The sequence below is a fragment of the Megalobrama amblycephala genome, linkage group LG23, assembly GCF_018812025.1.
Source record: "Megalobrama amblycephala isolate DHTTF-2021 linkage group LG23, ASM1881202v1, whole genome shotgun sequence".
Taxonomy (NCBI): Eukaryota; Metazoa; Chordata; class Actinopteri; order Cypriniformes; family Xenocyprididae; genus Megalobrama; species Megalobrama amblycephala.
The window spans coordinates 1,851,739-1,864,632 of NC_063066.1; the positions used below are offsets into that span (position 1 = coordinate 1,851,739).

At 37.2% G+C, this 12,894-nt stretch overlaps 1 protein-coding gene across 1 annotated transcript; it reads right to left on the bottom strand.

Annotated features, from left to right (window-relative positions):
• Positions 1 to 4,123: 4,123 nt before the first annotated feature.
• On the bottom strand, positions 4,124 to 9,336 carry itln3 (intelectin 3). Its single transcript, XM_048176763.1, has 7 exons — positions 9,176 to 9,336; positions 8,935 to 9,072; positions 6,225 to 6,472; positions 5,990 to 6,148; positions 4,895 to 5,009; positions 4,463 to 4,566; positions 4,124 to 4,389 (listed from the first exon to the last, which is right to left on the bottom strand). Exons 1-7 carry the CDS (start codon positions 9,225 to 9,227, stop codon positions 4,267 to 4,269), a joined length of 939 nt encoding a protein of 312 aa, XP_048032720.1. The 5' UTR covers positions 9,228 to 9,336; the 3' UTR covers positions 4,124 to 4,266.
• Positions 9,337 to 12,894: the final 3,558 nt, after the last annotated feature.

Here is a 12,894-nt window from a genome sequence, read left to right on the forward strand (position 1 = left end):
AACGTCTCCGTTTAGCTTCAAAGGACGTTTTCAACGATGGTTTTCTTTAAAAATGAAGACTATATTTTTTTGCATTCCGATTCCAACATCTCTTATTCTGTGGATTTTGCACATTTTCCTCCAATTGCTACCGCTATTTTTCTGCAACCACTATGCGCACGCAGCTGCAAGTGACGTAATTGTGACGTCTGCTCTAAAGAGGTCTATTGCTCACACTCATGCACACGTAACACACAAGAGACTGAACGTGATTCAAGATCTCGATATACTAACAAAACAAAGCTCTGTGATTCACCGGCATCATGTCATTAAAATTACACTCTTTTGATAGTTTGATCATAAAGTATATTTGAGACTATAGTTTGAATGAATTGACACATTGACATTACAGTACAGAATTTCAGCGTTATCCTGAACATTGTATAAGCATTCATTCATTCCATGTGTCGCTGAACAAAAGAGACGCTCTCGGGAGCGAAAACATCACATCCTTTTTTCCTGGCAAAAATGTCCCGCATCCTTCGCGTAAGAATCAGGCCACAGGCTGTCATAGGAAGTCGGGAAGGTCTCGTTTTTTTTTTGTTTCGTAACGAGCCGTTCACAATTGGAAAATTCCCCTTTAGGTCCCAAGGCTTTTTCAAATCTGAGATGTGTAAGTCTCAGCAGTGAGGAGAGATTTCTCTCTTTAGCTGAGGAGATTCTTCACATTCTCTGTGTCGTATAAAGACCCTCGGGATCCCAAATCTGGGATTTCCAAATTATAGATGAAAGAAAGTTGTCATCGGTCTCTCATTCTGAAAAAAATTAGCTGTAATAAGAAAACTGGTTCAAATATTGGATTATTCATGCGCACACTGACTGACTGATCAGTTAATGAATGTGAATGCATGACTTTCTCTCCTCCGAGTCTGTCGAGGTCAGTTGGTTTAAGGTGGTATTTTTAGCAGAACATTATCAAGAAATATTTAGGACAGAGCGACAGTAATGTGTGTTTAATGTGTGATCTGAAAAACAACAGAGATATGCTCCAGAATAATCTTAACGCATAATTTTTTGCATAAATCCAGAAAATGTTTTATTGGATCTTACAATATAATTTGCATGAAGTCTCTGTTGAAAGTGGCGAACACAGTGTTGATGTGCTTCAGTGTTTGTGTTGGATTGGTGTTATCAGCAGCAGGATACAGAGAGCTCTTGTTAAAGGTGTCATGTGACGCTGAAAGCTCTCGTTTCCTTTAGCTGTCCTCAGCTGCTGCTCCGGCCCATGTGACCCGACTGAGCATCCAATAGCGTTTCACTGTTTCCTGAACGATTGTGCGACACTTTAATACCTGAGTGTTTTGTTAATGAAATAATATAATCTGACACAAAGCATTGTTGCTGTGCTGTATTGTGAGGTTTTGTGTTTTTATTTTACACACACATGTGAGGTTTTTACACCACTACATGAGAACCAGTGGGGCGATTATTTCAACACCCCCGCAGGAGCCATTCAGACTTCATTGTCTCCCTCTCTCTCTTTCTTTGGCTCAAACACACAGGTGCACGTTCTCCAGATTCACACTGATTTCAGCTGACCTGACCGTGTGGATAGGAAGTTGTGTTTTTGGCGAACAGGAAAAAAAAAATCATATGGGATTTTTGCTGCTTCCTGATGCAGGAAACACGTTCAAGGATGCAGAAGGGGAGGGTGTGTGTGTGTGGGTGTGTGTGTGTGTGTGTGTGTGTGTGTGTGTGTGTGTGTGTGTGTGTCAATGAAAGTGAATACACATCTGTATCACAAGAACAGAGCAAAGAGTTTAACACAAATATTGTTGGAATATAAATTGGCTGTAAACATGTTTATGCATGATTTGCATATTCATGTATCGGGAACACTTTACATTAAAGTCACAATGAAATCAAAATTTGACAAATCTTTTTTTTTTTATGGAATATTTCAGTGTTTATTATAAATGATTCATCGGTGCACATCATTATTATTGTTTTAAATTCATGTTCCTCATAATCTTGAATCAGAATATCTTCTTCTCCCTCTTCTCTGATGATGAGGGCGGGGCAACCTGTCACTCACATGAGATCCACCAATAGCAAACCACAACCATCCAATCAATTCCCCACAGACAAAATCAAGCCCCGCCCTACATTTGTTCTTGTTTGCGATGCAGTTTCAAATTTGATTTCATGGTGAGTTTGAGTTTTTCTGCTGGTGGAAATAATGACTGCACGATTGAACAACTGTTTCCAGGGCCCAGTTTTTCAAAAGGTTTAATCCGGATAAAATTGATCCGGATTTAGTAATCCTTTTTTTGCGATCCGTGATCATGTAATCCATCTTACTTTTGGAGCCAGTTTTTTAAAGCAACATCGGATTGGATCAATCTGATCCGGATAGGAGCTTTTCAGGATCACCAAATCTGGATTTCCAGTGCTCTACGGAAGCCCTAAAGGGACATGTTGATAGAAAGAATATGGGTTTTGAATTAAATATATTTTTGTTGGATATTTACAGCTGTTTAGGGATTGTTTTATGGCACCAAAATTTCTTTTTACTTTAGAGTAGGTTACCGAAAGGCTAAATATGTAGACTAATGTCTGCATTTAATTTATTACTTTAACAGTTAAACTAATCAAGAGCAAGATAAAAATGTGTATGTATATTACATGATAAAAATGTTGTATTTTTTGACTAGTTTTAAAGTTTTACTACATTTTCCTCCTGGAATCCACCTTGAAATCCTACCCCCTGTTGGGATCAGGATAATCCTGTTTTTTTGGATCAAAGTGATCCAAATTCTACAAAAAAGTTCTGAAAAACCCAAACTAAAGGTTTGATCCGGATCAAAACCAAGATTGGATTACGTGATCTAATCTGATTATGTAATCCGTTTTTTCTTTTGAAAAACACATTTTCAAGATTTGATCCAATCCGTTATCCAAAATCCTAGTGGATTACTTTTGAAAAACCGGGCCCTGGTTACCAGAGCAAACGTGATCTGATCAGATTTTGGCTATCGGATTGGATAAAATCTTGAAAATGGGTTGTTCAAAAGGAAAAAAAGGATTCTGAAATCAGATTAGATCACAAAATCCAATCTTGGTTTTGATATGGATAAAATCATCAGTGTGTTATTCAAAACTTTTTAATAAGATTGGGATACCTTTGATCCAAAAAAAAAAAATCTGGATTATACTGATCCCATCAGAAGGGTGGATTTCAGGAACAAAAATGTGATAAAACTTTCAAACTGGTCAAAAAATACAATATTTATATCATGTAATATACATACACATTTTTTTATTTTGCTCTTGAATAGTTGTTAAGGTAATTAATTAGAAATAGACATTAGCCTACATATTTAGCCTTTCGGTAACCTACTGTAAAGTTAAAATGATTTTGGTGCCATAAAACAATCCCCAAACAGCTGTAAATATCCAACAAAAAATATTATATTAAATTCAAAACCCATATTCTCTCTATCATCATGTCCCTTTAGGGGCTCCGTAGAGCACTGGTAATCCAGATTTGGTAATCTGGAAAAGTGTGTATCTGGATCATGGTGATCCAATCCAATTTTTCTTTGAAAAACCAGCACAAAAGTAAGATGGATTACCTGATCCTGGATAGCAAAACATGGGATTTCCAAATCCAGATCATTCTGATCCAGATTAAACATTTTGAACAACTGGCCCTAAGAGGCGTTTATTGAATCACTGATCCACGTGTTTACAGCTATATTAACTTTTTCATTTGCAGTACCAGATTTGAACCAAATTTGTCTTGTAAAAATGTTTAATTTAAAAAATGAAAAAAATTGCAATATAAATTCAAAAAAAAAAAAAGTAAAAATGTTTAATTCATCAGAGCACATGCTACATCTGACCTTCTGTCAGTTAAGGACAGTGTTTTCATCTAAAAGTCCATTTCCTTGGTAATAGAGGATCCCACAAAAGAACAGCTCATTAAAAAGAGTAAATGATGAAGATTCCTGACATTCTAGCAGTTGAGTTAAACCGAACTCTAACAGCGTTTGGACAGCTGCATGAACTGTTCATAAATACAGTTTAATTTGAAAATCTCCCTGCATGTTTTTAGTGCTAAAATTCTTAACACAGCTGGAAATGTTTTTCAGATGTTTATTGATATCACATTCATACATCAAACATCAAACACAAAAAATAATGTTTTAACAAATGTATACATGTACAGCTCAGCTCAGCGTTTGATCTGATGTAAACAGCAGTGAATGTTTGATGTTTCACGTCTTAACGATAGAAGAGCAGCACAGATGATTCAGTGAGTTGTTTGGATGCTGTTCCGCTCAGATCCAGACCGGTGAAGTCTCCACACTGCTGAAGCTGAGGGAAATATCCTCCTCCAATACAATACTGAAAAACACACTTAGATCAGCCTGATTCCTTTGCAATATTCAGATGTGACGAAAGCTGAGAAGTGACTTACGTGCTGAGGATTGCATGCAGTGGGTTTGACTCCGGAGCACAGGGCCATGGCTGCTTGATCATCGTTAAACACTCTGAAGGTGATGAAGCCAGGCTCAAAGTCCTCTGAGAAAAACAAAGCATGCACAGTTTGTACTTAGCATTTCTGTACTTCATTGTTAGTGTGATGTGGATTTCTTTGGGCCTGTTTACACCTGTTCACTTCATGTGTTTTCTCTGAGGGGACGGCTATCTGATTGTGAAAAGACCAGGTGGAAATGCTCTGAAACGCTTTAAATCTGATCACTCAAGCCTCTTCAGGAGGTGTTTTGAAACTCTTTCCAGACAAAACTGGAGAAGTATAAATAGAACCATTTTAACAAATCAGATCAGTAAAAACACATGCAGTGAGCAGGTGTAAACAGGCACTTTGATGTAAAGTAGAGTTCAGTACTTGACGGTCCATATAATTTTGCAGTTGAATCTTTGTCTCCCTTATCATACACCACCGGACTGACGGCTCCCGTATCGCTCTTACAGTGTCCGGCTCCAAACCTCACTGGGTACTTCTGTTAGAAACACAACACAAAACATTTCATTTTCTGTTGTTACATTTTTACATTCGTTCAATAAAAATGCTTTAAAACATTCAGATTTTCCCCCCCAGAATTATTGTAATGGTTTAACCCTTATGTTGGGGATGTTTTAAGTTGGCATAAGGTCTCTCACACTTTCTCTCACACACACACACACACAATAACATGCTGTAATACTCCATATAACTCCATATAAAAGCCAGAAACTAAGCTTTTTTTGTTGCACAGGTCTATCTAAAGGGTTAATGGTGCCACCTGGTGATCAACTGTAAAAATTAAAAATGTTACCTCTTCCCAACAGGGAAAACCATCAGAATGCATGATTATGCATCAGAATGCATGATTATATGGTATCATGGCTTTGCAATCAAAAAATGTCATTATAATGGAAGTCAATGGGGCAAAAACGAACAATAAATGAGGGAGAAAAAATTAAAATCTGATGCTGCACAAAAAAAACAATGCATCAAAACCAATGTTGTATCTTTCACATGTCCAAGACTGTGATAAAAGGTAAAAAAATCCAGTCCACAGTTCACTTTTTATATTGAAAATAAGTCATTTTGTGAGTTTTTCCTCCCAAATCAGTGACATAATTTATGAACTTGGCAATTAAAGAGTAAAAATCCTGGATTTTGATCAGGACTGAGGTTGATTAATAGATTTATGCAAAAAAAAAAAAAAAAGAAAAAAATATATTTATCCGATACATTTTTTACAGCAGTTTAATTTAGTGGATGTTTTCATCCCGAACATAACGAAAGGGTAGTGAATTTGAAAAATACACAAGGGTTAATGGTCAAATTAAAAGATGTAAACTGGTCATCAAAAAAACTGTGTAGTGTAAATGCGGCCTATAAGTGTCAGTACTGATGCACACACTCTTTAAAGCAGCAGTACGTCCGTGCATGTTGGATTTTTATATAGTCTGCAGACAGAACAGTGTGTTTGACCTTGAATAAGTGGTACAGGTTTCCCCCGTGCTCTTTCAGGAACTGGCTCTCGGTATGGTAGCGCAGGATGGCAGAAGACGTCCAGTTTCTCAGCTGCTCATCATTGGGAATGTGCCACACTGACACATCTTGTGCGGAGATGTCGTAGTAGCCAGGATTCTGTGGGATATAAGGGCCGTCAGATTGGCAGTACCATCCAGTCAGTGGTTAGATGGAGTTTGGTGTGATGATGTACCTTGTAGTCGTCACTAGTCGAGCTCTCTGCGCTGCCGAACGTGGCGGTGTTCGCCCATGCTCCGTCTCCTTCAGGCAGGTTCAGGGCGTTTCCCTGCTGGCTCGACCAGCGGTCACCAACAGAGCACTTCCCTTTGATGTTGTTCTCATGGACGCTGGCCACAAGAGTCCATCCGCCTCCGGCCGTGTTCATGTCACAGAAGGCCTGGTAATATGTGCCGCTCGCTGTGGTCAGGATGTACATGCCGTCTGAGGAGAAAAAAAGAGCCAGATTCTGCTTTAAGAAAGAACTCAACTGAAAGCTTGCAAATGTCCTTACATTTGGACATATCATAATAATAATAATAATAAATCATATAAAACAACTTGAAGTATTGGTATTATTTAGTGTCAAATGTCACTTTTGTGTTTGAGCTTCTTTTTTGTCTTTGCTCATTCTGGACTTCATGAGATGATGCTTTAATTCAGTATGAGTTCAGTACTATTCCTTCTGTATCTTCTCCTAATCATCCATTAAAAATACTTTTTTTGAAATGAATATATTGTTAAAAAACGTTTTCAACATTGATAATAATCAGAAATGTTTCTTGAGCAGCAAATCAGATTATTAGAATGAATTCTGAAGAATCATGTGACACTGAAGACTGGAGTAATAATAATACTCTAATGACTGTTAGTTGACATGTAGTTGACATGTTACTTGTAGTTAGTAAAATGTCTGTTGAGAAGCATCAAAAATGTTAACAGATATTAAGCAGACAGACTACTAATACTCTAATGACTGTTAGTTGACATGTAGTTGACATGTAGTTGACATGTTACTTGTAGTTAGTAAAATGTCTGTTGAGAAGCATCAAAATAAAGTGTTAGCAGATATTAAGCAAACAGTCTACTAATACTCTAATGACTGTTAGTTGACATGTAGTTGACATGTTACTTGTAGTTAGTAAAATGTCTGTTGAGAAGCATCAAAATAAAGTGTTAACAGATATTAAGCAGACAGACTACTAATACTCTAATGACTGTTAGTTGACATGTAGTTGACATGTTACTTGTAGTTAGTAAAATGTCTATTGAGAAGCATCAAAATAAAGTGTTAGCAGATATTAAGCAGACAGTCTACTAATACTCTAATCACTGTTAGTTGACATGTAGTTGACATGTTACTTGTAGTTAGTAAAATGTCTGTTGAGAAGCATCAAAATAAAGTGTTAACAGATATTAAGCAAACAGTCTACTAATACTCTAATCACTGTTAGTTGACATGTAGTTGACATGTTACTTGTAGTTAGTAAAATGTCTGTTGAGAAGCATCAAAATAAAGTGTTAACAGATATTAAGCAGACAATCTACTAATACTCTAATCACTGTTAGTTGACATGTAGTTGACATGTTACTTGTAGTTAGTAAAATGTCTGTTGAGAAGCATCAAAATAAAGTGTTAACAGATATTAAGCAGACAGACTACTAATACTCTAATGACTGTTAGTTGACATGTAGTTGACATGTTACTTGTAGTTAGTAAAATGTCTATTGAGAAGCATCAAAATAAAGTGTTAGCAGATATTAAGCAGACAGTCTACTAATACTCTAATGACTGTTAGTTGACATGTAGTTGACATGTTACTTGTAGTTAGTAAAATGTCTGTTGAGAAGCATCAAAAATGTTAACAGATATTAAGCAGACAGACTACTAATACTCTAATGACTGTTAGTTGACATGTAGTTGACATGTAGTTGACATGTTACTTGTAGTTAGTAAAATGTCTGTTGAGAAGCATCAAAATAAAGTGTTAGCAGATATTAAGCAAACAGTCTACTAATACTCTAATGACTGTTAGTTGACATGTAGTTGACATGTTACTTGTAGTTAGTAAAATGTCTATTGAGAAGCATCAAAATAAAGTGTTAGCAGATATTAAGCAGACAGTCTACTAATACTCTAATGACTGTTAGTTGACATGTAGTTGACATGTTACTTGTAGTTAGTAAAATGTCTGTTGAGAAGCATCAAAAATGTTAGCAGATATTAAGCAGACAGACTACTAATACTCTAATGACTGTTAGTTGACATGTAGTTGACATGTTACTTGTAGTTAGTAAAATGTCTGTTGAGAAGCATCAAAAATGTTAACAGATATTAAGCAGACAGACTACTAATACTCTAATCACTGTTAGTTGACATGTAGTTGACATGTAGTTGACATGTTACTTGTAGTTAGTAAAATGTCTGTTGAGAAGCATCAAAAATGTTAACAGATATTAAGCAAACAGACTACTAATACTCTAATCACTGTTAGTTGACATGTAGTTGACATGTTACTTGTAGTTAGTAAAATGTCTGTTGAGAAGCATCAAAATAAAGTGTTAGCAGATATTAAGCAGACAGTCTACTAATACTCTAATCACTGTTAGTTGACATGTAGTTGACACATTACTTGTAGTTAGTAAAATGTTTAAAGTGGACCATAGAAATAAAGTGTTACCAAAATCTTAATCATTCCAAACTTTTGACCGATAGTGTATTTGTACTTGTCTACAAAACTCATTTCAAGCATTTAAGCAGAAGCTTTTTGTTATTTTTTAAAAGATGATAAATATAAATTCAGTCAAGTCTGTCTAAACGTTTGACTGCTAGCGTATTTGAGTTTTTCAGAATGGTTTTAAAAATTAAACTTTAACACAGATACTGTATCTTCCACAGTCCTTACCCTGCGTGCCGTCGTGTTTCTCTTTGATTTCCAGGCAGCTGCGGGCGATACTCCTCAATCTAGCGTGATAGTTGCCCAGCTCTGGGTTGATGTAGGTGCCGTTGATAAGGATTGGCTTTGGAGTGACGGCTCCCAATACTGCAGACAACAAGACAGAGATATGACTGCGACCTCTACAAAAACTAATCTGTGTTCACAGTCAAATGAGTTCAATGTAGTTCAGTATTCACAGTCCACTTACTTGTGTGCTTTAAGTGCAAAAGGCACATCAGAAAGAAAGCGCAGCGCAGCATAGTTTTGAGTTTGAGCTCTTAGTTCTCGTCTGAAGAAGATGAAGTTCTGTTGGGACGCTCTCTTCTGTCCAGCAGCTTTTATCTCCCATCCCAGCTGATATCTGGAGTAAAACTGCCTTATTTTGCAACACGGGTTCAATCATTAAACATTCAGTAAAGCCGGGGCTGGATTGGAAATCTGGGAAATGCCCATTACTGAAACTCATATACATCATCACAGGCTGTTTGCTTTTTCTGCAACTTATCAGTTTGTTATGGAACATTACATCCATATTTATGTTCTTGGCACGTGCTTTCATCACAACAAATTACAGGAAAGTGCATGAGTTTGTGAAAGTGATGAATGCAGTTGATTGTTGTCATTGACAAACAATTCAATTCTGATAAGCTGAGAAAAAGTGAGATGATTTTCTTATGAATATATACTGAAATAACTGGTAACATTTAGATTAACTGGTTAAGTCAAACATTTATCTAAATACATTAATTCATACCAACAAAACTTATTATTATGTGTTGAATCATAAGGTAACAATTGCAGGTTTCTACTTTTTACTGTGAATGTTTCTTTTTAATTTTCATCTAGCTGTTGCTTTGTCTTTCTCTTTTATTTTTCTGTTCAACACTTGCACATTTACATTGCAGCTTCTGATGAAAATTGTGTCATCGTGCACAACTAAAACTTCTTTGTTTTAATTGTGGACTTTTGCTTGCACAAGGACTTTTGTAAGCACACTGTGCCATAAATGCCAAGGTCAATGTCCACTGAACTGCTACTGTCTGTCCGTCTGTTTCAATATGTTTCATTTTAGGCATTTCCCAATAGCTGATAATGACAATCATGTGATAAATTCCCCAAAATAGATCCTTCTGAAGTAATTCGGGAATTTACCACATCACAGAGAATATTAAGAGTTAGGCGAGGCGGTTTGTGAAATATTTAGTAATAATCCAAAATTTGCTTGTTTTCAATATACTATAAAATACAAAACTATAAAGAATCCCACTTTTCTACCTAGTCTGTTTGTCAAAAAGCAAAAAATATTATTATTATTTGATTATTAATACTACTGTAACTACTGAACTGACTTTACAGGCACAAACCATTGCTCTTGCTTTGCATCTTTCTGAAGTGTCAGATAGAAAGATCATGAGAAAATAAAATGAGTTTGTTCACGTGCATTGTGAACTGATTTGAACTCACTGCCACTAAAAAAATGGATTTTTTACTCAGATCTAACACAGATCGTAATTTGTTGCACGTGTGAACCATAGGTGTAAACCCAAAAATTTGCACAAGATCCATCCGTTCTGAGCTTGCAAATGTGGTTTTAAATCAGATATCCAATCATGTTTGAAAGAAAGAAAGCTTTTTAATGTCGCATTATGAAGAAGATGTGCCTGTGTGTGTTTTTACTGAGAAAGTTAAGAAATTGCACACAAACAGAAACATTCTGGTCTGTTTCTGTTCAGTCAGATTTTGCACTGCAAACTTCATGAAAGCTTTTTTTAACTTGTCAATGCTGGCAAATAATCATGGCCACCAGACATGAATGAAATAAGTTTTGCACGGCCATTCAAATCCCCAAAGGCAGGGTTTCCAGGTTTCCACAACAAAACCTGCCCAATTGCTTCTCAAAACTAGCCCAAAACTACCCCAATTGCATTCCAGAGGGTAAAATCCATGTTTTTGACAGGATAACCATTGTAAAATTTGCATTCCAGGGACTAAATACAACCCAAATTGCTTGTGAGATAGCGTTGGCTAAATATCATGTTATCTGGGGTCGTTTCAACCCGCGGACATGAAATCAACCCACAGCAACAGTGTTAAAGTAGCCCAATTCCACAGGAAAACCACAGACCTGGCAACACTGCCCGAGGGTCAGCCATGTCTCATAGTAAAGCGATCACCAACAGAATCATTTTGGGCGGGGATTAATGTAAACACAGATATCGGATACCAGCCGTGTCTAAAGTGAATGAAAACAGCTGGGACAAAAAAATCGGATATGGTCAAAAGATCCGATCTGTGCTTTAAGACTGTAAACGCAGCCTGTATTCTGTATAGTTGATGACAGTGAAGGACATTTGCTTCGGATGAAACGTCTTTCAAGTGTGTTTTCTCATTTAAAGGATTAGTTCAGTTCAGAATGAAAATTTCCTGATAATTTACTCTCCTCCATGTCATCCAAGATGTTCATGTCTTTCTTTCTTCAGTTGAAAAGAAATGAAGGTTTTTAAGAAAATGTCTGATGGTTTCTCTAGATAAGACTCTTATTCCTCGTCTGGGATCATGTAGAGCTCTTTGAAGCTGCACTGAAACTGACATTTGGACCTTCAACCCGTTGAACCCCAGTGAAGTCCACTATATGGAGAAAAATCCTGGAATGTTTTCCTCAAAAACCTTCATTTCTTTTCAACTGAAGAAAGAAAGACATGAACATCTTGGATGACATGGAGGTGAGTAAATTATCAGGAAATTTTCATTCTGAACTGAACTAATCCTTTAACAGTTCAGTCGTATCTGACTCTCAGTGATTCTATGGCCATCTCTTGCCATATTGAGGTCAGATCTTTCCACAATTACATGTTCACACACCTATGGACAATTTAGCATCTCCAATTCACCTATACTGCGTGTTTTTAGATTGTGGGGGAATCCGGCGCACACCCACACAGACACTGGGAGAACATCCAAACTCCTCACAGAAAGCCCTCCTGGCTCAGCCGGGACTCGAACCGGCGACCTTCTGCACCGTGCCGCCCTTTCTCTCTCTCTGGTGATCACATATCCTGTCTTGGTTCCTGCCTCAGTCTTAAAATGAACATTAATGTCAGTGTTGCATCCTGCCCTCACTCCACCTACAGACACACGTCATTCTCACTCACTCATATCTCTGCTTCTGGATCATGACAGATTTGTCTCAAGGCATGAGGTCAGGTCTGAATCATGTCACCTGTGGAGTGCTTAAGAGGCTGCGCTCTTGTCCTGACAGGTTCCTGAACACACGAAGGCCCTCAGTCTCTCTTCACCCTCAGAGGGGATGTGAAGGTCAGCAGAAAACCTTCCCTTTACTACTTAAAGAGTTCAGCTGCTTGATTATTGAGTATAATGAGGGTAAAGCATGACATCCAAGAAGGTCTGAGCTCAGAAATCAACTCATTTGACAGGATTAGATGCATGACTGAAGACTCATTCTAGTGAGCCTCTTTCTCTGGAGAATGAGAGAGAAGTGTTGATAATGACACTGCCATCCTCTCCATTATCTGTGTATTTATGCACATCAGAGATGTTTGACACAGAGCAGCTCTGAAACTGTTATACCTTTAGTCAAATGAGTTCGCAACTGTTTAGGAGAGTCTAATGAGCACATGTTTCCTCATACATTCAGACACAGATGTTTGAAACCTGTTCCCTCTATTTCAGTCTATTTTAATGAGGTTTTTTAATCTTCTTTCACCCTCAACCGTTCAGTCTTCATCTCCAGCTCAGTCCTGCTGGACTCTTTCTCTCTCTCAGAGTCTTTGTGATATAGTTCAACAGAATGCATCACTTTTTTAAACGCTGTATTCACTTTGTTGTCATTTCGAACTCTGTGATATCACAACTCGTTTTTAAGTCGTTTCATCTTTGTTGAATGCTGGACAGTGCAGCTTGTTTGTC